At 61.5% G+C, this 25,378-nt stretch overlaps 1 protein-coding gene across 4 annotated transcripts in view; it reads left to right on the forward strand.

Annotated features, from left to right (window-relative positions):
• The first annotated feature begins 1,051 nt into the window (after positions 1 to 1,051).
• Positions 1,052 to 25,378, forward strand: part of Tfdp1 (transcription factor Dp-1) — a 32,124-nt gene continuing 7,797 nt past the window's right edge. Inside the window, exons 1-4 of one of the 4 annotated variants that reach the window (XM_071611665.1) lie at positions 1,052 to 1,085; positions 1,885 to 1,958; positions 17,045 to 17,111; positions 22,638 to 22,744. In XM_071611665.1, coding sequence (XP_071467766.1) covers positions 1,947 to 1,958; positions 17,045 to 17,111; positions 22,638 to 22,744 — 186 coding nt within the window. In that variant the 5' untranslated portion in view covers positions 1,052 to 1,085; positions 1,885 to 1,946. The other 3 variants (XM_071611664.1, XM_027938899.3, XM_027938898.3) reach the window with 3 other exon arrangements.

Consider the following 25,378-nt stretch of genomic DNA (forward strand, 5'->3'; position numbering starts at 1 on the left):
GCCTCCAGGGCCAGGCTGCACCAGGTCCATCCTGTGACAAAACTGCTTCTGCCCTTGAGGAGCAGACAGGCTGCCTAATTTTCCTGGTGACCCCCTTCTAGTTCCTTTGCACAGGCGCTCAGAAGGTGTGGACTCGTCAGGAATCTGGGTGCATGTTGCATGGGCGCTGAGGCCGCTGGCTGACTAGGGGCAGCAGTCTGTCTTTCCTTGGTGTCCAGTGCACACCTTTACTCACATGCTCCACCTGCCCTCCTCTGTGCAAACCTACGCCCACTGTCTCCTTTCCTGTGGGTTCACAGGAAAGTACTCCAGAGCATACCCACGCCTGGCTCTTCTTGTCCATGCGCGTGCGGATACACACGCAAAGGCGTGCATAACGTCAGCCCCTTCTTGGGCACAGGCATGCATATCTGGGTGCATACCGTTGGCCCTTTAGTGCACACACTTGGCCCGTCTCTGGGCGACACAGTTCTTCTTCTCTTACATGTACTTACAGGTAGGCACACATGCAGCCCTTCTCCAAGTAGGCATCAGACATGCTCACACGTGGCTCCTCTACTCCTTGTGCACACACAGGTGTGAACACAACTGGCTCTGCCCCATGCAAGCTCAGAGGAGTACACACACGTGGCCCCTTCTCCGTGCGCACTCACATGCATACATACAAGTTGGCCCATCCTTGCGCACACACAGGCACACTCACATGTGTCCCCTCTGTGCGCACATGCACAGGTATACATACATTTGGCCTTCTCGTGCACACACAGAGGCACGCACACACGTGGCCCCTCTCCATGCGCACACAGGCGAGCGCGCACCGCGCGCTCTGGCGCCAGCCCGTCTCCACCCGCGCCCGGCGCACGCGCACTCGAGAACGCGCGCGCGTCCGCACCCCCAGGGCGGGCGGCACCGGCGGGAGGAGAAGGAGCTGAGCGGCGGGAGGAGGAGGAGGAGGAGGAGGAGGAGGAGGAGGAGGAGGGCGCTGAAGGCGCGAAAAGGCGCGCAGGCGCGCTGCGCGAAGCGGGCCGCCGCGCCCACGTCACCGCGCCGCGCGCACGTCACGCCGGCCCGACGCTCGGCCCAGGGTGAGCCCGCGTCCCGGCGCCGCTGGCCCAGGGCAGGGACCCGCCACGGCCGGACCGCCCGGCCGGCGCCGCGCCCGCGCCCAGCGCGCCCGCCCGGCGAGCCAGGTGCGGCGGGGCGGGCGGGGGGTGCGGCGGCACCCGGCCGGCTGCATCCCGTCGCCCGCCGCCCCGGCCCGGCCCGGCCCGCGCCCCCAGTCGGCCCGGCCTGCGCCGGGGCTCTGCAGGCCGGCGGGCGGCGGGCGGGGGTCCCCGGCCGCCCCCGCGCCTTCGCAGCGCGCGCGGGGGCTGGGCCGCGGGGCCTAGTGACAGGTCGAGGCGGGCGGGTCCCGTGGAGCCCACCTGTCAGAGTAGCCGGCCGCGGCTCCGGGGGTCTCGGTGGGACGGAGAACCTGCGCGCTGCGCTGGGAGCCGGGGGGAGCCCCTCCGGGCCTCCTGCCCAGGTGGGGCCTCCTGCCCAGGTGGGGCCTTGTGCCCCGTTGAGGGGGGTGTCCTTGTGCCCCGGAGGGTGGAAGTGAGCCCTGACCGCTGTGCTGCGGGGCCCAGGAGCTGGGGTCCTGCACTGGCCCTCTGACTGCAGGTGCTGCGGGGTGTCCTGGGGTGCGATTCCATTTGGAGAGGTGGCCTAAAACCCTCTGTGGGACCTGCTTGGCCAGCTCCACTGTCAGGATTGGGCAGAGAAGGCCCTACTGCCCGGAGGCCCGCGTGCGGGTGGGGGAAGGCATTGCCTTTGAGACGTGGTGTGTGCGAAACTTCTTTTTTCATTCTTACTCATCATCTGTCTTTCCTTTTTTTCTGCCAGAAGAGTCAGTTTTCTCCTGTGGAGGTGCACAGCTTTAGCCTCGATTTCCTGGATCTGGTAACATGGCAAAAGATGTAAGTATTTCTGCTTCTTGTGGCAGACAGGTGTCAGCAGGGCTCATTCTTGGGGGCTTTCCCTTTATTTCAGGAGGCAGCACGTGGACTGCGGTAGTATACATTTTCAGACTTCTGAGCCCAGGTGGCAGAATAGAGGTGAGAGATGAAGGGATCCAGTGCTTCCTGCTCTTTGTCACTCCAGCGCCTGGTGCACCTTGCAGGGTGCTCAGGTGATGCCCCTTGCAGTGTTTTTCTGTGCCTCCAGACCGCACTGAATCTATATGTGCAAACCCACCCTTTGTCCAGGGAGGTGGAGGGTGTTGCAGGCTCTGTGGCCTTGTGCACAGGAGGGCTGGCTGGCACCCAGGGGCCTGGGACTCGGGCTGCGTCTGTCTTGCATATTGTGGAGGACAGAAATTCAGCATTGCTGGGTCAAACACTGACACTCATTTGGCTCTGTTTTCTCAGAAGGGTGGTGTTTGGTGATAATGAAATGTGGTACACTGTGCTAGTTAGTTTAGCTTTGTGTAGCCTTGAAACTGTTGGATATCCTGAGTAACTTTTAAAACTGGGATGGAGAAATAGACTCTTAGGTCTGGAAATCGCAGTCGATGCTGTTGGTCTTATAGTTCTTTGTAATATCTGTGTCATTGCCTTTTGCCAGCTGTACCCTTGTGTTCCTGGGAATGTAGTGTTCCAGAAGCATTTATGTATTTATTTTTCACTGTGCATAGTTGGAAACAGGCAGCTGAGCTGCCTGAGACAGAACACAGGGGTGTGGTGGGAACGCATCCACAGCGCTGCCCCAGAGAGCCTGTGTGAACCCGCCTGTCGGCAGAGGCTCTGCCAGTCCCAGGGGAGCTATGCCCAGGGTGCCCTGGGCCTGCCTCAGGGAGGCACGTCACTGCAGGTAGGCCAGTGTGGCCTAGCTGAAGTCACAGTGTGTAAGTGCTGTTGGGTGGCTTTTGGTTGAGGGCCATGCCCTCCTCTCTTGTGTGCATGCCCTAAAGGTGCAAGAGGCTGGGCACATGATCAGAAAGCAGCTGATGCCTTAGATGGTCTAAAGTGGGGATGGGGTCCCCGTGACCTGTGTGGGTGCTTCTGGGTTGTGTGATCACCTTATTGAGCACACGTCACTAACGTGGTCTGAGGCCCTCTTAATTCCACGTCATCTGCTTGGCACTGTGCGCATGGTGTGTACACCATGAGGCTCCCACGGATGTGTTGGCTGTGGTCAGGCTTGGCTATGTCTGGTTGAGGAAGACTAAGTCCCTGGACATGGCCACATGTCTAGTGAGGTGGGCTGGTGCAGGGTGGGCCCAGCCCAAGCTGGTCTTGGGTCATTCACTATGGTGATGGGGCCGATGCTGTGAAGTGGTGACCTGGCCCTGCAGGCTGAGGAATAGCTGGGTAGAGAGGCAGATGGCCTTCCCTGTTTCAGGCTGGGCCTGGAGGTTGTGGACAGGTCAAGGGCTGGACCTGTTCTCTAGCCAACCCATTTCCTTAAAGTAGGGGCATGACATTTGAGTTTCAGAAGGGACTTTGCAGCTGGCACCAGAGGGGACATAGAGGCACACTGAGGTTTTCTAAGCAGTGCACTGGTGAGTGTTGGAAGCCCAGCCTGTTGGAGGGAGTGGCTGGGACCCACTGTGCAGAGCCTGGGGTTTCATGGAGGACCCTGGGGCCCAGGGGAGGGGATAGACAAGGAGACCATGAGGGTTGGTGGAAGACTGTGAAGAGGAGAGGGAGCGCTGGCCAAAGTGCTGGCCCTGTGATACCAGCAAGTCTGGGGAGGGACCCTGTGTATGTAGTACAGCGAAGAACAGGGCTGTGCAGAGCCCAGCGCAGGAGCATCTGTGAACAGTGGTGATGATGGGCAGTGGGCGCCCGAGGCTGGACATACTGGAGCAGGTGCTCCACGAGGGAGAAGAAAGGTGGTCTGGGAGGACGTGGGGAGGGAGTAGGCGGGTGGGCGGTGGTGTGTACAGTGACCGCCCTGTCGGGGGCTGTGCTCAGTGAAGGCAGGCCACCTTGCTCAGGGCTGGGCTTCTCAGGGCTGGGCTTCTCAGGGCTGGGCTTCAAGGCCATGCATGAGTGCCTGTGGCCTGCACGGTCAGCGTCCTCTCTTGGGGTCTCCCCTAGTGCTCACTGCCTGGGGAGCTGTGACCACTGGCACAGCCCAACTTGTCATGACAGGGAGGTTTGTAAGTGGTGAGGGAGGGATGTCGTTTCACACGGTGCTGAAGGGAGGGAGCCTTTGCTGAATGGAGCCCATGGCCACCCTCTGAGCTCCGCTGCCGTTTGTGGGGAGAAAGATGTGCACCCAATGCAGCCAGTCCTCCTCATCTGCAGTTCTGCACTTGCCATTTCAACCAACTGCAAGTGGAAAATGTTTTTAAAACCCTGCATCTGCACTGGACATGTAGTCTCTTTGCATGTTGCTATTCTCTGGACAAGGCAGAGTGACCGCTGTCAGTGCAGTGTCTGCAAGTGCTGGGCACCTGAGATATCTGGAAATGATCTGAAGTCCGCAGGAGACACGTGTGGTCACATGCAAGCCCCGAACACATTATGGGAGCCTTCGAGCTTTGGTGGGTCTCAGTGTCCAGCAAGATGTTGGAGCCACCTCTGTGGATACTGGGGGATGACCATGTGTTCTGGGAGCACATGTGGGTCACTGGTCATTTGCCCTGCAGAGAGCATGGCCGTGTGAGTGGGTGCCTGGGTCCAGTCCCATGGATGCCTGGACTGTGCTGCCTGGTTGTGTACTGGGGTTTCTGGAAAAATCTTCAAGTGTTCTTTGAGAGCAGAGAGCAAAGGGAGCCATGTCACCGTCTCAGCTCTCCGTGGTGTAACCAAGAGACCTAGTTAATGTCTGGAGCAGATAATGACTTTACCAAGGCGCTGTGCACCTCGCAGGCCTAGACGGAAAGGGGCCCTGCTGTCCCTGCAGCCTTGGGAGAGCAGGTACAGCATCAGTGCCTGGGCCTGACTGGATGGAGGGACCTCGTGGAGATGAGCAGGCTGCAGGTGTCGTCCTGGGGCTGGCTGTTGGGGAGGCTGGTGGCCAGGCTATGCTCCAGGGGAGGAAGGTGGAGAGACCCCAAGTGGCGTGGAAGCCAACAGCAGCTCTTGGAACCTGGTGCTTAGGCCAGTGGGCAGGCCGGGCGCAGGGCCAGGAGAGAGAGAGGCCCTCTTCACTGAGTCCACCCTTTCTAATCTTTGTTGTTTCAAGGTGCTGAGGTTGGAGCCCGGCCTGAGCTTTCGGAGCACAGTGCCTCTGAGCTGACCCAGGCTTGGTGGCGGGGTGTGGTCTGCAGTCCTCCTGCCCGTCCACCTGCAGGATGTGTGCATGTGCTCTGGGTGAGAGTCCTCCAAATCGCCCCGTTATGCGGATGCTCTCGCGCTCGGTATTTAAGGAGTTAATTCATTGTTTTTCATCATAGAATAGTTAGAAATTCACTTTGGAGCTGCTGCTTGGCTTGCCTTGGGTGTACTTCTGCTGTTGGTTGGAGGGACGTGATGTCTTCAGTCTTGCTCAGACAGGCCCCAGCAAGGGCCTGGTGTGCCCAGGTCTGAGGGCCGGCTGGCCGTTGGCTTCTGTCTGGTTTGTGTGTTGGCCCTAATGGAGCCTGACTCTTCGTCTTTGAGCTGGGTCAGTGAATGCCCACTGGCTGAGCCTCTGCACAGCCTGCCCACCAAGGGTGTGCATGAGGATGCTGACCAGGGTTTCCGGGTCACGGGGATTGGGCTGTCCTTGCTGTGCTGCTAGAGATTCTGAGACCTGAGTGGAGAGCCATGCCTGCCTCCCCGCAGCCTGTTACTTGAGCTCTGGTTTCTGTCAGTGGTGTATGGGAGTGACCCATGTGCACCTCTGTGGCCCTGGCACAGCCTGCTTGAGTCGGGAGCTTGCCCTGGTGCCCTGGGCTCCCATTAGGTCATAGCCCCTGGGTCCAAGAAAGCAGGACTGATTGCCCTGAGATGTGGGCAGGAAGATAGCCAGATGCCCAGGCCATCCCTGCTCCGGCTCTGCCCTGCCTGCCCTCCATGTGTCTGCAGAGTCCCTCCCACCAGGTGTGAACCTGCAGGGGATGTCCTACGTTCCTAGGTCTGTTCTGGGTGGCGGGCAGCTCCTGGTGGAGACTGGGTACTGTTCTTTCTGAGCCGCTGTTGGCTGGTCACGGTGGGCTGTGCTGCCCATCACTGTTGGGCATTAGTGGAGTTCCACGGGAGTTTTAATCCAGCCGAGTTCTTCTCATCATGAGAGTGTTCTCGGAGAGTTTTGGGGAGTCCTAGGAAAGCAGCAGTAAGAGGAAGCTGATTGCCTGTGAGCACCCGGTTGGGTCCCCACTTAGTGGGCCACAGGGGCTGGACTGCCCACCTGTCTGACTTCTCCTCTGTGTGGTTGGGAGGCCCCACTCTGGCCACTTTTTTCAGCAGCTGTCTATTTGACGTGCTGCGGGATTGTAGGTGGTCAGTTGCTGGAACAGCGAGTTAATGTGGGAAATGAAACGCAGCGGACCTGGACCTTACCTCACTTCAGGCCAGCGCATACCACAGTCCTGTGGTGGACACAGTCACGTGTCTCCTGAGGAAGCCCCTCCTCGGAACCAGGTCCTCTGCACAGCCCATTTCCAGGACACCAGTCTGATTTCTACAGGATGAACAGGGAGCAAAAAGACATTTAAAGACCCACGTGCACCCTCCTGGACTGTCTGCAAGTGTCCCCAGCTTTTAGGAACAAAAACAGCCGCATCAGCAGGTGTGGGGGAGAGGGGGTGAGTCCTGGACGGCGCTGCTGTGCAGTGGCAGGACAGCCCTGGCCGTCTGTGGACGCCCAGTGCTTCCCGCAGGTCTGCACACTTCTACAGGGATCCTTAGCACAGATCCTTGGAGGTGTGTAAACGTGTGCATCCACACATGCCGTGCCTTTGAGATGTGAGAGTCTTGTGGAAGTTTGGGCCAGGTTCGCCCCGTGTGCTTCAGACGGCAGGACGTGACTCTGCTCCCGGCACTCTGTTTCCACGTGGAGTTGGTAACAATGTCAAGGCCCACGGAGTTCCTCAGTTTGATGGGTGGAAGTATGAATCACATCTTGTTTCAGTTGGCCTTTTTCACACTTGGTGTGTCCTGTCCTCATTTGTCTTGATCTGTTTCATGTTGATTTGCATGGAGTCAGTTTTTTTTAAGCCTGAGTGGATTTTTTTTTTTTTTTTTTTTTGGCATCAGGGATTGAACCCTGGGGTGCTTAACCCCTGAGCCACATCCCCAGTCCTTTATATTTTTTGAGACAGGGTCTCACTGAGTTGCTGAGGGCCTCACCACTGCTGAGGCTGGTTTCGAACTTGCGATCCTCCTACTTTATCCTCCCAAGTCATGGGGATCATCGGCTGCACCACTGCATCCAGCTGTGTACCTTCAATTTCAGCGTAAAATACAGATGGGTTTTAGATAGTGCCAGGAGTGTTCTTTTTTATTGTGGTGGTGGTGCTGGGGATTGAACCCAGGGCCTTGTGCATGCAAGGCCAGCACTCTACCAACTGAGCTGCATCCCCAGCCCCAGGGTGTGTTCTTGAGTGGCCATCACCATTTATTTGCTCTTCCTTACTTGGTGTGGCCCTCAAGTCCTGGAGGCCCAGGTCCACAGAGCAGTGGATGTGTCTGTGGGCTCTGGGTGAGAGGGGACAGTGCCCTGTGAGGTCCAGCCCACCAGGCCTCTTGTGATCTGCTTCTGCTGTCTGGAAATTGGGGGAGTTTGGATGGGTCTTATTTGGGCTCCACTGTTTGCTTTGCCTTTCAGAAAAGGCAGGGTGTGTTCATTCTTTTCAACTGGGCCTCAGGACCCAGGCTCAGCACTGCTCTACCTGAGCCACACCCCAGCCCTGGGGTGTGCACTGAGATACCTCTGCCACCTCTGTTGATGGGCACTCACCTTATTTTGCAGGAAGAAGGAGATATCTGTGGTTGCATTTCAGCTGCCTGATGTCTGCATGGCTGAGCCTTCCTATCGGTGGTCTGCTCTGCTTTGTGGTTAATTGCTATTTCTTCTTGGCAATTGTAGCTTTAGAGCATCTTTTGAAAACCTGCCATTCTTGGTGTGTTCACCTATGAAACAGCATGGCGGAGAGGGGCCTTCATGCCCTCCGTGTCGGTGCCTTGGGCTCTGAGGCCCCGAGCAGCAGAGGCCTGCAGTTGAATGTAGGGTGGCTTTGGTCTAGGAGAGGGGCAGGCAGCACCAGCCCTGGGGTTCCAGCTTGGTTGGTCTCTGTACAGAATGCGACGCCCTGGCCTGTCTGGGAGTGTCGTGGGACCAGTGGCCCCATCTGCCCTGGCTCCTCATGCTCTGGACCCCCCACAGCTCAGCAGCACTGCACTCACCCCCGCGACCTGCCCCAGAGACACGGGGTGGGGTGCAGGCAGAAGCTGGCAGAACCCAGTGGCACGTGGCATCTCTGGCAGAGAGCAGGAGTGAAAGCAGAGGCCGGGGCACTTCCTAGGAGGCCACAGGCCCCTCTGGTTGGACCAGAGCTGGGTGGGCTTGAAGAGGAGGGGGTGAGCGTGCTGCCTGTGGTTGGGAGCCGGGTGGAGGAGGCAGCCACGCTGCCCGTGATGGAGAGGCTGCCCAGCTGCTTGGCGTTGATGTGTCTCTCTTGGGAAGGTCGCCTTGGCCTGGCTGATGGCTGATGTGGTCAGCTCCCCAAGTGTCCGCGCCTCAGTGCCGATTTCTCCTGCTCCTCGGCCTCCCTGCAGCGCCCCTGACTCTCTGCCTTGGCCTCTGAGAATTGCGCCTTGTAAGTCACCCGCCCCGTCAGCTTCTCTGAGGACCCGGGATTAATGTCGGTGGGGGCTGCCCTTTCTTCCCTTCCTGGCCTCTCTGACCTTCTGGACACATCTGCCGCTGTCTGTGGAATGGACCTCTGCTGCCTGGACTCCTGCTGGCTAGCGCCGGGGTCTGGGGCAGCAGGTCTGTGGCTGCACCTCCTTCCTGCCTGGCCGGCCCACAGTCTTGCCACGCGTCGGGAAAGGAAACAGCCTCATTACGTGTCTATTAACAAAACAGAGATTTTCTTGAAATCCTCACAGTGCACAAAGGTGTCAGGAAGGAAGGGACCTGAAGCCAAAGCTGGGTGGCCCTTGTGACCAGCCTGCTGCTGTTCTGGGGTGTCCTGGGTGTGTCCACACCTGCATGTGAGCTGCAGTTTTGCCCACATGAACTTACCTACCCTGCTCTCTTCTGTTTTTTTAATTTTGGCCTTTGGAGGGGGCACCCAGAGCACACATACGCACCCACCCCCCCAGGCTCTCGCAGCACCCGCCCTCCCCTTCCTGCCCCTCTGCCTCGTCTGCACATCTTGGGGACACTCTGTGATGTGGCGTGGTCTGGCAGAGGCCCTGCCCTCCCCTCCTCCAACCCTCCCTCTTCTCTGGTCTCCCTGTTCCACGGGACCCTCTTCTCCTTCTCTCTGGCTCCCGTGTGTGAGGGAGTGCTGGACAGAGGCCTGCGTCTGGCTGTTTCCCTCCGCAGTTTGCCCTGGGCTTTTTCATGGCAGCAATTTTAAATGCTCCTAAGGAACAAGTAGGGAGCTTGTGCCGGAGGCCTGCGTCCCTGCTGCCTGCGTTGGGAGGGTCCCTCCTATTCAGGCTTGCCCCCCAGAGACAGCGCCTTCAGCAGGGCCAAGGCAGGCAGCCTGCTCCCACGTTTCCCTGAAGGCAGCCCTGGGACCCCGGGCCTCTCAGGCCAGTGTGCAGGTCTGGAGCCCCTGCAGGGTCCACCTCCTGGTGCCCGCTCCCCCCCCGCTGGAGTGTTGGTTAGGGTAGGGGAGGTCCAGAGGCTTCTCCTTAGGAACAGGCCTCCTGCTAGTGGGCTAGCAGAGAGGAGGCCTGTGCCGCTGTCCCCAGGAGGGCCGCACCCTCAGGGTGTTCACCTTTGTGTGAGCAGATCTCACTGCAGACCCCGTGGGCTGGGGCCGGCTGCTGGAGACGGGTTCTTGGAAGTGGGGCTTTGGACCTGGGATCGAGGGCTGGAGAGGCAGCCTCCAGGCTCAGAGGTGCGTCGGCCAGTTGTGGCTGCGGCTGTTGCCTGCCCTGGTGTGGTCCCCCTGGTCTGGTGTCTTCTGTCAGGCCTCGGTCTTTCTTGGGTACAGGGCTGAACCCAGGGTCTGCCACCGAGGGGCAGCTGCAGCCCACGGTGTGCTTTGAGCTGGTCTTCCGAGTTGCCCCGGCTGGCCTGTGCCGTTCTCCCACCCCGGCCCTCCCTGCGGTCAGTGTATGCCGTGCTGGGTGGGGCTGCCTTGGTCCACCCTCGCCCCCTCAGCTGGCACCTTGCCTTGGCCCTGCTGGACGGCCCTGCTAGCTCTGTCCAGTGTGCAGCTAGTGCGCTGTCCCTCCGTGGAGCCTTCCTCTGGTTCTTTGCTGTGTTCTGAGGCCTGAGTCTCGGCACTTGAGCATGTCAGCATGTCCTGGTGCCTCTGCCCCAGTCCCTGGCGTCCGGCTCTGACCTGGGCTGCAGCTGTGGCTGCCCACTGGACATTTCAGGTCAGGAGGGCTCAAGGCCCTGGTGCACCTCCGTCAGTCAGGCAGGTCCTCCTGAGGCCGTGGACTCTGGGCCTTGTCCTGGGAGAGGGCCCCCCCCTTGGAGGTTCTAGGTGTCTCCCCAGATGTGGCCTGGGGCCTTCTCCCGGGGTGTCTCATCTCTAGGGGGTCTTCCCAGGTCTACGAGGCCTGGGTGTGCCAGGGGCCTGCTCCGATTCCTCCTGAAGGGAGCCCTTTCCTCTCACAGGGGTCCTCAGCGCAGATCTGAGTCACCCTTATTGAGGTGTCCTGTGCCTGTTTCTGGCTTAGTCTGAAAGTCCTTGTCGCGCATTGCCGCACTGTGACTCCATTTCCACTGAGCCCGCCTGTGGCGCACCTTGGTCTTCTCCTCCCCACAGCCCTACCAAACTCCACGCTGGTGGCGGACGTGTCTGTGTGTGACCAAGAAGAGCTGGGCTGGCCTCGGGTCTCTAGCTAAGTGACCTGTGACACGTCTGGTACTGCACAGTGTGCAGCTGAGCCCATGTGCTGTGGGGAGGGCGCTGGCTGCGGGACCCTTCAACCTCGGGGGCCGCCCTGTGCAAGCAGGGGGCCTCATTGGTCTCTTCTCAGGAATTTTTACTTTTGTTCCCTTGAATCTGTGATGGGTGTGCTCTTGCCAATTCCTGAGATGCTTTCAAGCCTCATCCCTCCTGTCTTTGGGTAAAGTATTTAGCATCTTTTTCGTGGCTGTAATGTCTTTAACAACACACTTTCCTTAGCCCTAGCTTTGCTCAGTTTTCTGGCCAAACTGTGAGTTTTTCAAATGCTTAGCTTTCTGCTCCTGATTATCACAATGGGTTTGACTAAAAGCAACCAGCAGCTTCATGCTCCCACCCGAATGTATGCTACCTTGAAATCTCCTTCACCAGATTGATGAGTTCATCACCTTTAAATTCAGCCTCATAGAAAGCCTCAGGACAGGAAGAAGAATGCAGTTAGCATCTTAGCCAGACGTGACACAAAGGGCGTCTGGTCCAGTTCCAGGAGAGTCCTGTGAGATCTCATGAGCCCAGTCTTTACTGTCCACAGTCCTGTCGGCCTTCTGGCCTCTGAGCTCCCATCAGAACCGTATGTAGGTTCCACCTACAGCAGTTGAAAGCTTTTCCAGCTGCATCACTAAGTTTTTCAAAATAACTCCCACAAACTCCAAGAAGCCCCCAAAGTTTCTGAACCTCATGGTCAGGTGAGTCCCAACAGCGACCCCTCCTCTTAGTACCAATTTCAGTTTTAGTCACTTTTTTGCTGCCGTGATCAAAATACCTGACAAGACCCATTAGAGGAAGGGAAGTTCACCTGGCACCCCCAGTTCCTCGTCCACGGAGCTGCAGGTCAAGGCACAAGTGTGTGATGCAGGAGAGCAGCTGGGGACATCAGGCCGGGGCACAGAGAGAGCATATGCCCCCGAGGCACACCCCCGGGACGCACCTCCTCCTGCCAACCCCACCTCCCTGGTGTCCCCTCCCAGCTGACCCCTGTGGGGTTGACCCTCTGATGAGGCCAGGCCCTTCTAACCCAGTCACTCCCCTCTGAACCCTCTTGCCTGTCTCCCGTCCACGCAGGCGTCACACCTGGTGATGCAGAGTCTCCCTGGCGCTGTGCGCTTTCCATGTGGAGATGCTGCGCTTCCAGGGCTGCTGTGGGGCGCTGGGCTCTGCCGGGTCCCTGCAGGGTGGCTGTTGAGGTGTGGCTTCTGGTCCTGAGGCCGGGTGGTAGCCTGGAGTCATGGTGCTGTCTCCGATGGGCCGGTCCTGGTGGCACACTGGACGGCAGGCGGTGTGTGTCCAGTTGGAGTGCCGAGCTAGCTATGTGCGTGACTGGCTGTGAGTTGTCACGGTTGGTCAGCGACTGCTGGAGGCTGGCCTCTGTCACGTGGTCCTCAGACTTTGGTGTCTGATGCCCTGAAGCCTCCCCGCTCCCGTTGTGCTCGTCCCCGTGTGGTCTCCGGCTCCTGTACTCAGTGCCAGGCTTCAGCTGATGGCTGCAGTGAGCCGGGCTGCCCTGGGTGCAGGGTGGTCGTGAGCAGGGTCACCTGTTCCTGGCCTGGTGGTGGGCCTGGGAGGCTGGACCGCTAAGCGGCAGGCCCCTGCTCCAGTGTTCCCTTGTGGACGAAGCTTTTCTAGCTTCCTCACGAAGCTTCCCCCAGGAAGAAGCCTGGGTCGCCGCGGTGGGCGTGCCCACGGCTGCGCTGGACCTTGCTGGAGCTGGGCCACTCCCAGCAGAGCTGGTGCCTCGTCTCCACGGCCCTGCACCCTGGCCAGGGGGACGTCCCAGGACTGGCTGGTGGGCAGGGAGGCACAGGCGGTGGTGAGGGTGGAGGCACCTTGTCCTGCTCCCTCGCTGTCCTGCCCTTAGTTTCTCAGGCCTCAGGACGGGCCTGCCGCGCGGTGCTGGTCCCAGGCTCAGGGAAGGGGGCTGTGGGCCGCGTGCTGGAGCCCGCCTGGGAGCCCTGGCGGGTCTGAGTGGAGATGGTGACGGCCGTCCTGGGCTGTCCCTGGTGACTGCAGCGATGGCCTGCTCGGACTCTGGAGGCCCTGCTTCCCGGGCGTGGCTCCCGGTCCCCAGAGAGGAGAGAATCGCCCCGTGCGCTGTTAAGGCGTCCGTGGTGACGCCGTCGGGCCGCGCTGCGTTTCCTGCAGGAGCCGGAGTCTTGGCCCTCCTCACCCTGGCGGGCCCACCCCTGGGTGGAGCCTCCTGAAGGTGGCCACTCAGCTGGCCACTGCTGGGAGGGGCCCCTCGTCTTCACCTTTGTTGTGGCAGATGGACACGACACCTTTCCTTTTAAGTGGTTTTTATGTGGTGCTGAGGGACAACCCTGTGCTTCACACGTGTTAGGCGAGTGCTGTGCCACTGAGCCCCAGCCCCAGCCTTTCTGTTTTAAGACAGGGTCTCACTGAGTTGCTGAGGCTGGCCTTGAACTTGGGATGCCCCTGTCTCAGCCTCCCGAGTCACCGGGATGACGGGTGGCCACTGCCTGGCTGTGAGGGTCCTTTGTAACGGCAGAGTCACGGTGAGAAGCTGCGCGAGGTCTCGGCCGGCCCAGGAGCTGTTGTGGTGCCGAGTCAGACGCTGGAGCCGGCTGGGGCGGCAGCGAGGGTTCTTTTCAGGGAAGGCCAGGTGGTGTCCTGCTCCTAACAGGGTGCCGCTGACCTCACCACTGCCCCGCAGCGACCTCCCTTGAGGGCCTCTGGCCAGTGGTGAGTGGAGGGGCCTGGGCTCTGCTGGGCCAGCAGGCGTGGCCTCCTCGTAGAGCCAAGGTTCCATGTACGGCTCTGAGTGACCCTTAGCTGCCGCGGTGGGCACCTGCTGCGGTGACCCACACTGGTGGGGATTCACTGGTGAAGGTGACACGTTATTGACCTTGGTGGCTGTGGGTCAGGATGTAGGAGGGTGTGACGGGATACTCCTGTCCCCAGATTGGGGTGCTGTGCAGATCTGCAGTGGCTGGGCCTGGAGATGCTTCTGAGGACTCCGCTTGGCCGTGGGCAGGGCCTGCTCAGGTGTCCTTGCAGACTGGCCACTGGCTTCCCAGAGAAAACCGCAGGGCAGGGCGCTGGCTGTAGAAGTCGGCCACATTCCCAGTGTCCTGCCACAGGGCTCAGTGTGGTGAGGGTGGCCCGGGTGCACACTGGTGACAATCTGTCTCAATTTCCTCAGGCTACTGTGACAAACACACCTGGTAGCTTATAAGGGACAGAAACTTATTTCTCACGTTTTGGAGGCTACGGATCGCTGGTTGGGGTGTGGCAGGGACCACCTGGCTCGTAGGCAGCACCTTCCTGCTGTGTCCTCATGTGGGAGGGGCCGGCTCCATCCATCACAGGCTGCACCTGTGACGCCGAGAGTTAGTGCTCAGGACAGATGTGCAGCCTCCGCGGAGCCTACTGAAGGTGGCCACTCAGCTGCGGCCCAGCTGCAGAGCGTTGGTCTGCTGAGTCCTGTCCCCAGAGGTCACCGGCTCTGCAGTGTCGGCTCCTGGAGGACGCGTGTGCTGCCCTCCAGACAGTGCCGCAGGAGGCCCGGCTGCTTTGGTCCCCGATTTCCTCCTTGGAGGGGGAGCTTGCTCGGCCCTTGTGGTGGTGACAGTTCTGAAGGAGCTTTCTGCGCTTTCGGCTCTGGTGGGGCAGCTGTGGTGTGTGTGCACCGGGGGCCACGGAGCCTCCGCAGCCTCAGACCAGGCCAGGCTTCCAGGCTTCCAGGGCTCAGGGACCTGCCTGGAAACGGGCTGGCGTGAGGCCAGGTGGGCTTTACCTGTTGGCTCTGGGCAGCTCTGATTCCGGGCAGCACAGCCCAAAAGCCAAGCCTGGGACCGAGGGCAGCTTCGCAAGGCTTGGCGTGATCTGCTCGTCACGCTGGGGGTGCAGCTGGAAGGCAGCTGGGGCAGCAGGGCCTGTGCCGGCACCCCACAGCAGAAGTCCCCCGTCTCCGCTGCCCTGGGAAACCCACTCAGGGGGATGGGGGATGCACTGTCAAAGGCTGAAGGAAGGGGCACCGTGGGGTCTGGAGTGTCAGGTCTGCAGCCAGAGGCCTGGGGGTGGGCCAGCAGGCTGAGGCGCTGGCCAGCCCTTCAGGTGAGCGTCCTTGGAGTGCGTTGGAGGACTCGAGAAGAGGGATTTATCTTACGGCTTTTGGGGAGGGAAATGGTGCCCGTTTGCCCAGCAGCTGGGGGCCTGGGTGGCAGGACGTGCAGGTGTCTGCCTTTGTGTCTTTCTTGCTTTGAAGTTCAGTTGCTGCCCCAGTCACCGCTGAACTTAGGCTCATGTGGAGAGCCTGACCCCATGTTCCATCTCTGGCCCTGGCCAGGGCTGGGCTGTCCACCCTGGCCAGTGAGCTCACCAGAGCTGCTGTGGGCCTTGTAGGCCGCCCAGGGTCACGTGACGTCTTCCCAACAGTGCTGGGGTGGCCTCTGAGGCGGGTGGCACTGGATATTCTGCTCCTGCCTTGGCTGGGGAGGGCCAAGCAGAGCCGGGAGCCTCTGGGAGCCTGGCCCTGCCTGCTGCAGGCCTCCTTGGGCGGGAGGCGGTCTGCCCTCCTGCCGTGCACCTGTGTGGTGTGTCTCAGAGCTGGCTTCTGTGGGTGTGGCCCAGTGGGTGGTTTCTGCATGTCCCTGTGTCTGTTGCCTGGAGGCCTAACCTGCGTGTTCGCCGAGCAGGTCTCGTGGACCGCAGGAAGCATGGCTCTGGGCGTCCTGCGTGCACCCTGCAGCCCTGCCCCTGGGAGGCTCTGCCCTGCTTCCAGCCTGATTGGGCGCCTCCCCCAGTCCCTTTGTCGTGGGAGAGGGTGCCCAAGAAGGAGCAGAGTAGCACCAGAGCCAGTCTCCAGGGAATCGGGAGGGCTGGGCACCGTGGGGCTGGGCGACGGAGCCCAGTGGCATCGGGGAGTCTGTCTGTCCTCATCAGCCCGAGTCCCCATGAGGCGGGAGCAGTGGTGGGCCAAGCCGCATGGCCCAGACCCACGCCCAGGGCTGTCGGCCTCCCAGGCCTGGGGAGCTGTGGAGAGGGACACCTGTTGGAGCGGGGACTCGGGCTTCAGCCAGATCAGGGCTGGACTCCAGGCGTGGCCCTCCTGGCCACATCTCGGCACCCCACTCGCCTGTGGGCCTGTCCTCACCTCTGTGGCCTTGCCACCGGGTGCTGCTGCCTGCCGGGTGGCCCACCTGGCCTGGTGCTGTCCTGCCCACCCAGCATCTGTCCCCGGCTTCGGTGCCGCCTGAGGCTCTGGCCAGCCATGCCGCCTGGCCCGCTACCTCCCCGGCTGTGTGGCCCGACGCTCACAGGCCACCTCCACTGCCTCAGCTCTGGGTTTCATGCCCGGGCTCTTACCTGCTGTCCTGGCCCCTGGGCCTTTGCTTCTGCACCTCCCTGCTGCCCTCCGTTGACCCTGCACTCCTGGTAAGGCCTGCGTGGCCAGCCCTGACACCCTGGTGTCCGCCACCAGCTCCGTCTGTGGCCTTGCCTCTCCTGGCTCTAAGGGGTGGTCAGCCTGTCCTGCTTGTGGCCTCCCTCTCTGCTGGCCTTCTCGCCAGCCTGCAGGTGGTCCTGGTCCTCTGGGGAGGCCCTGCCCTCCTGCTGTCTGGGAAAGTGGAGGCAGGGGTCCAGGAAGTGGCCCAGGGCCCTCCAGGCTTTGAGTATAGGCTGTGGCCAGTGTCCCTCTCCGGGTGTGGCCCCGACCCCATCTGTGGCTGTTTCTTCTGTGGGAAGGAGACTGAGCCTGCTGCTGTGTGTGCCTTGCTCTCCTGGAGCTCGGGGACCCGGGGCTGCCTCCTGTCCCAAGGCCTCAGGCCCCGCCCTGGTGGTCTCCTGGAGGAGGAGGGTGAGGTGCTGGCGAGACCCCTCCTGCTGCGTCCACGCCCTCTGCTGGACTGGGCCTTCCGTGCCCTCACAGTCACGGAGTCCCAGAGGCCCTGCGGATGCCCAGGGCAGGTCCTGAGGCTGGAGGCCCTGGTGTCCTGGTGGCCCCTTGGGTGGGAGGGTTGCCAGCGACGGCCGTGCGCGGGTGGCCGCTGTGCTCACTGCTGCTGTTGCTCTCCGCAGGCCGGTCTGATTGAAGCCAACGGAGAACTGAAGGTCTTCATAGACCAGAGCCTGAGTCCCGGGAAAGGTAAGCCTCCTGGTATGGAAACGGAAGTCTGGGGTGAGCGTGGGGCCTGGGCCGCGTGTCCGCCAGGCGCTGTGCTGACTCTCTTCCCGGGTCACAGGAGCTGTGGGAAGTCCTAGGGCTGCAGACCACATGGCCCCTCCGTGGTGGCCAGCACCGTCCTTGGTGGGGCCTGCCCACCTGCTGTCCTTTGGCCGGGCCCAGGTGTCTGAAGCTGGCCACTTGAGGGGACCCTGGGGGCCCTGCTAACACCGGGGCCACTGGGTCCTCCAGAAACACAGCTGTGGGAGACGCATGTGCGTGAGGAAGGTCGTGGCTGGGGAGTGGCCAGCTGAAGTAGCAGGTGTGGGTGCAGAGGGCCTAAGGAGTGGACGAGGCTCTGCGGGCGAGCAGTCTTCTGGGCCCGAGTCAGCCAGTGCCGGAGCAGCCCTTGCAGAGAGCTCCCAGCAGTCAGCCTGGGGGGCCTCGGGGAGGCCTTGGCTGCACGTCGCACTCTGGGACTCCACTCCTTTGCCCAGACAGACCCAGCTGACGGCTCCTGGGCCCGTAGAGCCCAGAGAGAAGAGCGTCTCCTGGAGGGACACAGGAGGCTCCAGGCGGCTGGTCCCAGCTGTGCTGCGGAGCTTCCCCGAGCCCAGAGCTGGGTGGATGCCGGCATCACCCTGTGTGCACGTCCCAGCCACTGCCTTGTGCGGGGCCTCGCTGTGGGATGAGGGGGTATTCATTCCTGGTCCTCGCCAGGCTGTAGAGGGGCCAGGCCACGGGCTTCGTGCCCTGCTGTGCCTCGACTTGGCCAGGTGGCCGTGCCTGTCAGCCGCCACTCCTGCCTTCCTGTGTGTGCTCTGCTACTCACCCCGGGCCTCTGTCCCCAGGACACCAGACGGCAGCGTGCCCGTCCCTCCATGTGTCCTGGGCTCCGTTGACCCCCAGTTGTCCTTGTGAACAGTGCGTGCTCATGGCCAAGCGTGACACACAGCCCAGGGCTCACTCCATGAAATGGGCACACCCTCTGCTGCAATGGGGAGCAGGTGTGCAGCTGGGGCGCGGCCCCCCCTCAGTGTGGCTTATGCATTGCAGGGGCCTTCCCGCCTCGGTGGAAGGCTGGGCGGTGTCACCTGCGCCTACAGACCAGGTTCTGTCCGGTGCCAACATTTCCTGGCAGTGTTAGTGTAAAATGTATGTTGGGAAAATTTAGAGTTTCCTGGTCTGGGCTGTGACTTGCAATGCCATGGGCTCGAGCAGGACCCTCCTGGGCCAGCACTCTCCTGGGGTTCCATGCTGAGGAGGCAGCTGGACCCTGGGTCTCCTAGGCACTGTGTGTTCTAGGCACTGCATCCTCTACGTCTCTGCACACCTGAGGATTCTACTCACTCTGGCCCTGTTCACCAAAGGCCCTGCTCACTCTGGGCCCTGCCCACTCGGGGCCCTGCTCACTCGGGGCCCTGCTCACTCTACGCCCTGCTCACTCTACGCCCTGCTCACTCTGGGCCCTGCTCACTCTGGGCCCTGCTCACTCTACGCCCTGCTCACTCTGAGCCCTGCTCACTCTACGCCCTGCTCACTCTACACCCTGCTCACTCTACGCCCTGCTCACTCTACGCCCTGCTCACTCTACGCCCTGCTCACTCTGGGCCCTGCTCACTCTGGGCCCTGCTCACTCTACGCCCTGCTCACTCTACGCCCTGCTCACTCTGGGCCCTGCTCACTCTGGGCCCTGCTCACTCTGGGCCCTGCTCACTCTGAGCCCTGCTCACTCTACGCCCTGCTCACTCTACGCCCTGCTCACTCTACGCCCTGCTCACTCTGAGCCCTGCTCACTCTGAGCCCTGCTCACTCTGAGCCCTGCTCACTCTGAGCCCTGCTCACTCTACGCCCTGCTCACTCTACGCCCTGCTCACTCTACGCCCTGCTCACTCTACGCCCTGCTCACTCTGGGCCCTGCTCACTCTGGGCCCTGCTCACTCTACGCCCTGCTCACTCTACGCCCTGCTCACTCTACGCCCTGCTCACTCTACGCCCTGCTCACTCTGGGCCCTGCTCACTCTGGGCCCTGCTCACTCTGGGCCCTGCTCACTCTGGGCCCTGCTCACTCTACACCCTGCTCACTCTACGCCCTGCTCACTCTACGCCCTGCTCACTCTGGGCCCTGCTCACTCTACGCCCTGCTCACTCTGGGCCCTGCTCACTCTACGCCCTGCTCACTCTGAGCCCTGCTCACTCTGGGCCCTGCTCACTCTGAGCCCTGCTCACTCTACGCCCTGCTCACTCTACGCCCTGCTCACTCTACGCCCTGCTCACTCTGGGCCCTGCTCACTCTGAGCCCTGCTCACTCTACGCCCTGCTCACTCTACGCCCTGCTCACTCTACGCCCTGCTCACTCTGGGCCCTGCTCACTCTGGGCCCTGCTCACTCTACGCCCTGCTCACTCTACGCCCTGCTCACTCTAGGCCCTGCTCACTCTGGGCCCTGCTCACTCTGGTCCCTGCTCACTCTACGCCCTGCTCACTCTACGCCCTGCTCACTCTGGGCCCTGCTCACTCTGGGCCCTGCTCACTCTGGGCCCTGCTCACTCTGAGCCCTGCTCACTCTGGCCCACACTCTTCAGAGGTGTTTTTTTCCTTTTTAATCCAATCTGCTGCCTTTTGTTGTTGTTGTTTTTCTTTCTTTTATTCATTTTGGTTTGGGTCTTCAGTATAATTTGGTGTCCTCCATTTTGACCTCTGTTTTTTCTGTGTCCTCTTTCTCCTCTGACGTTGCCAGGGTCAGTGGCCAGGGTGGTGTGTGAGAGCCTCTTGTGACTGTCCCTGGTCCTTTGCTTCCCAGGGCTGCCACCATCCACGCGGGTTGGCGGATCTGGCCTCGCTGTGCTGCTTGGCCTGGGCTCTCGTGGGCGGTGGCGGTGTCTCCTGTCATTTCCTCAGGAGTGTGGCCTTAAGTCTGTCCCGAGTGGCCTTCCGGTCCTCCTTTTCTCTATTTCGCTCTTGCTACCAGTCACTTTTTAGCTTGTGGTGATGTTTCTGCAGCCCCAGAACTTGTTTCTGCCTCGTGGTGGGTCCCCAGGCAAAGGCTGCTCCCAGAGTCAGAGCTCTGTGTCACCTTGGGGTGTGTCCCCTGCAGAGTTGGGCTGGGCCTGCCTGTGGGGCCCGCTGTGTGTGGACACATGTGCATGGTGTGTTTCTGCAGAGGGCACTGTGTGGCCTGTCCTGCTGTGGCCTGGTCTAGCCAGCCTGCCCATGGAGTGTGGGGTGGTCAGCGTGCAGCTCGATGTGCCTCTGGACCCTGTGTGGCTGCTGTGTGCGCAGGTTGGCCAGTAGGCAAGGCCACAGGCAGAAGCCATCTGACCGGAGGTGTCTCTGGTCCTTTAAGCCTCGTTAGCACACAGAGCGTTCCTGGCGCAGTGGGCAAGAAGTGACTCTAAGCTGTCCTGCAGGTGACTGCTGCCCATGGGTGTGCACAGGTGCTGAGGTCCCCCACGTGGGTCCAGCCATGGCTCTGAGGTCCCTACGCGTGTCTGGCCACAGTGCTGAGGTCCCCCACGTGTGTCCAGCCATGGTGCTGAGGTCCCCCACGTGTCCAGCCATGATGCTGAGGTCCTTACGCGTGTCTGGCCACAGTGCTGAGATCCCCCACGTGTCCAGCCATGGTGCTGAGGTCCCTACACGTGTCTGGCCACGATGCTGAGTTCCCTACACGTGTCCAGCCACGGTGCTGAGGTCCGTCACGTGTCCAGCCACGGTGCTGAGGTCCCTACGTGTGTCTGGCCACAGTGCTGAGGTCCCTACGCATGTCTGGCCACGGTCCTGAGGTCCCTACATGTGTCTGGCCACGGTGCTGAGGTCCCTACGCGTGTCTGGCCACAGTTCTGAGGTCCCTACGTGTGTCTGGCCACAGTGCTGAGGTCCCTACGCATGTCTGGCCACGGTGCTGGGGTCCCTACATGTGTCTGGCCACAGTGCTGAGGTCCCTATGCGTGTCTGGCCATGGTGCTGAGGTCCCTACGTGTGTCTGGCCACAGTGCGGTGCCTCTTCCCTGCGAGCTTCCGTCAGGGTGGCCTTTGCCTCAGGTTGGATGGTGGGCGCTGGCGAGGGTGGGGAGCTCAGGCTATAGGCCCAGGCCTGGTGGAGGACGTACCTGGCCCTGAAGGATCCAGGTGTAGCTGCCCTCACCGGCAGCCTGTCCTCGGCATGTGCTCAGAGTAGGCGCTCCCTCTCCTGGTGTCCCTGCCGTGGGTAGGAGCCAGCCCAAGTGTCAGTGAGTGACCAAGGATCAAGTGACTTCAAACGTAAATGTTCTTCGGTCCAGAAACAGGCGTGTGGACGGCTTCGCCTGGGTGAGCCTGGACACCTCCAGGGGCTCCTCCCGAGCTAAGCAGAACCTCAGCCTCGGGGGATGGTGGGGTCTCTGTGGAGTCCCAACGGCAGAGGACGGAGGCAGAGAGGAAAAGCGCTCACAGGGCGGGGAGGCCATGGGGCGCCACAGGTGCCTCGGGGACGTGGAGACCGTGGCCTCTGGTACGTGTGGTATGAGAGCCTGGATCTACCGTGGATTCAGCTGTTCTTGCCACTGAGCCCCAGAAGTGGGTGCTGCGGGGGTGAAGCTGTAGCACTGTGGCCTCTGCTGTCCACGTGTGTCCACATGGGTCCCGTGACTGCACATCCTGCACCTTAAGTGTCCTCGATAAAATCAATTTTAAAAACAACTGTTAGACTTGAAATTTTCATGGCGTTTAGTTAAAATGGTTTTGCCAAAGCACTGATCCTTGTGCTCACCTGATTGGATGCCTTAAACCTGGAGATTTTCAAGGAGCGTGGGCAGCAGTCATAGGACCCCACCCTTGGGTTTTTGGAGTCCTTGTTAGCAAATCCTCGCCTCGGACCATGCAGAAGCCCTGCCTGGCGTGACCCTGGAAGGACTTTGTGGTGCGCCTCATGCTCTGAGCAGCAGGGTCTGTGGTGTGTGGGCTCCTGGGCCACCTGACTGCCCCGCAGCCCCCATGTGACTCTGGCAGCCTGTTACCAAAGAAACCCGTGAGCGGTCTGATTTGTACCTCCAGATGAAAACAAGCATCGGCTCGGGAGGCTGAGCCAGGAGGGTCTCAAGTTCAGAGCCCCGCAGCCACTTAGGAGGCCCTAAGCAACTTAGGGAGACTCTGTCTCAAAAAAAGAGGTTGGAGATGTGGCTCAGTGGTTAAGCCCCTGAGTTCAATCCCCAGCACCAAACCAAGCCATTAAAAACCCTGTGAATCCCCTTTCTCCTGAGACCACAGGGCTGCTGGTGTCGGTCTGGAGCAGCCGCTGGGAGTGCTGGGAGTTGGGACCCTCAGCCAGACTGCTGAGCAGTAGTAGTGGACACTGTGAAGGGGACAGGCGCTCATGACTGGGAGCTGGCCATGGTCTGCATCTTGGCTCAGTCCAGGTCTTGTATGTAAGAGTGCGGAGAGTTCCTCAACACAGGGTCCTCAGAAACCCATGGCTTGGCTCAGCACAGGGAGCCCTGACCTGATCCTAACCCTGACCCCTGTGCTACAGGCGTGGTGTCCCTGGTGGCCGTGCACCCATCCACAGTGAGCACACTCGGGAAGCAGCTCCTGCCGAAAACTTTTGGACAGTCCAACGTCAACATCGCCCAGCAAGTGGTAAGGCATGGGGTGGGCAGGGGCCTGCTTCCCTCCCCAGCTGTGGTGCTGCGCCTAGCCTCGTCCGCCCGGGCCTGCTGTTGGGCACGGCCCCTGCCTATGTGGTATTGGAGGCCCAGCAGGTGCCACGACCCTGGCCCAGGGTGGCCTCTGCCAGCTTCCTGCTGTGGTTGCCGTCCATCTGAGCTCAGCCAAGGGCGTTCCTTGGGTGCTGGAGGAGCTTTGGCATGACAGGCCTGGCCTTCCTCCTTGGCCACCCTGTGCTCCGCAGACCGGGACAGCAGGACTGGCTTTTCCCCTCTGCTCGGGCAGAGCAGGGTGCCAGCCTGTCCTTTCCCTGGCTGGGCTGTGGTCTAGGATGAGGAGCCCTGCAGAGCCAAGCAGCCCGGCAGCCTCCGCTGTCAGAAGAGGGCTGGGGGCAGCCTCGGGGTGGCAGGGTTACCTGCACCCAGAGTTCAGCTGCCCAAAGGCAGGACGGGCTTCCGACCTGCGGCCACAGGCTCCTGCCTGGTCCTGAGATGCCGCAGCCCTGGCAGCTGGGCTCCGTCTCCACCCTGGGCCTCCTGTTGAGACTGGGCCTCTGTGACACGCTTGTCTCTTGTCCCTGGCCGGATCCTGCCTCGTTCTGCGGTGCCCCACTTGACCTGTGAGCTCTGTCCCCACTGCTGTCCTGGTCCTCTTGGTGGGAAGGGTGCTTGTGTTTGGTGTCCCTGCCCCAGCCTCCCAGCGCCCCGCCCTGCAGGTCAGCAGGACCGCATGGCTGCCGTCCCACCCTACAGTGTGATCGTACTTCCTCAGAGCAGACCGCACACTGGGGACTCTGATCTTAGCTGGGTGCTGTCCGCTGGTCCCTGATGACCTACACGTGGCCTGGAGTTTGAGTGCAGAAGAGCCACTGGGGACGTGCTGAGCTGGGCGTTCACAGGGGTCCTGCAGGGCTTCTGCCCTCGCTGCCGCCCGGTGGTCACCGAGGGTGATGCTGAGGTCCTGCCTCAGGCTGTGGCGTGTCGAAGCTTCTGCTCAGTGAAGCTGTCTTTGTGAAATCTGGAAATCTCATCTCCGTTTCCCTTCGTAGTGCCTGTGATTCAGCCAGCGGTGTGCGAGAGGCTCAGCAGGACTCAGCCTGCAGACGGCTCGGGCTCCCGAGCCAGCTAGCGGGTCGCTTGTTGTGTATGCAGCTTGAACCCTCGGCCCAGCCGTCAGTGTTTTCATGGAGCTGGGGGGCATCGGAGCCACGTGCTGGGCTTTGCCAGATGTCGTGGGTTAATGCTCACGTGCTGCGAGTGGTCCCTGGCCCTTTCCACACACTGACGGCTTCAGGGAGATGGCAGCAAAGCCAAACGGGCGCTGGGTCCCTGGCGCCACGTCAGCGCTGGGTTCTCTGAGGTCGGGCTCCGGGAGCCGGTGGCACCTTTGGAGGGGCCTGATGGTGTGGGGCGTTTAGGGCTCTGGTGGGGCAGGTTTCAGGCACAGGGTGACGTGGGCCCTCTCGGCTCAGGCAGGATCTCCCTCGGCACCGTGGGCAGTGCCTGGCCAAGGAGAGGGTCTGGAGGAGCAGCGTCCTGGTGTCCCTGACTGCCTCTGTGCTGCTCTCCCGGCGTCTGTCCGAGGGTTTGCTGTCTGGAGCATCCCTCAGCGCAGACGGGGGGCGGGTTCTGACTGGTGAGGCTCAGGGGCTGCTGTGGCTGGGAGCGGCTCAGCGCTCGTGCCCACATGGTGTTGAGACCCTGGGCGCCTTCCCAGCACCAGAGCAGCGCACAGCCAGAGTGAGGCCAGCCCTGGAGCCATGGTCGCAGGAGGTCCTGCCGCCCGCCATGGGCGGAGGCTGGGCCTGGCTCCCGTCTCCCCCGCGCAGTTTCCCGCCTTCACTGCCTGCCTCACAGCGGCTGTGGGACGTGGGGTCGCCTTCTCTGGCCGGTTCCAGCCCCACAGTGAGGACAGCAGAGAAGAGGTGCCTCTTGTGACCTGTCACTTGCCCCTTTTCCTCCTCGAGGCTGGGATGGTCGGGGCACAGAGCTCCTCTGGTTGGCGAAGGAGCTGGAGTCTGGGGGCAGGTGTCCAAGCAGCTCCCTGCTCCGGGGGCCACCGGGTCAGGGTACAGGTGGAAGCCCCGTGGAGGTGGCCCCCCTGTCCCATCCCGGCAGCTCTTCCCAGGTGATGCGCCTGTGTCTTGTCCCGGGTCTCTGCCTGGCCAGGCAGCCTCCCACTGCCCTCCCACCCGGCCTCGCCTTCCTGCCTCCTCCTCCTGTCTCATGCGGGCACCCTCAGGCTGTCTTCCACCCTCCGCCTTTATTCTTGTCTCCGCTGCCCCCCCCACAGAGCCAGGGCGTGTCTGGCAGCCCCTCTCCCTGCCCTCTGCAGCAGGCTGATTGCGAGGGTGGAAAGTGCCCAGGGCCTGTGCGGCCCAGCCCCACTGTGCCGGTCATCCCGGAGGGCTTACCGTGCCCGCGCCCGGGGCGTGCAGGGAGGCAGGCCAGCCGCGCCTCTTCCTTCCACGGACAGTGCGGCTCCCGGCGTGATGGGTGGCTCTGGGGGCCTCCAGCACAGCGCGCAGAGGCTGCCACGCCAAGCAGTTGGAGCAGGAATGGGAGTGTCCACAGATCTGCACCCGGCAGCTCTTCCCCACACTGCCGG

The sequence above is a fragment of the Marmota flaviventris genome, chromosome 4 (assembly GCF_047511675.1).
Source record: "Marmota flaviventris isolate mMarFla1 chromosome 4, mMarFla1.hap1, whole genome shotgun sequence".
In the NCBI taxonomy this organism is placed as follows: Eukaryota; Metazoa; Chordata; class Mammalia; order Rodentia; family Sciuridae; genus Marmota; species Marmota flaviventris.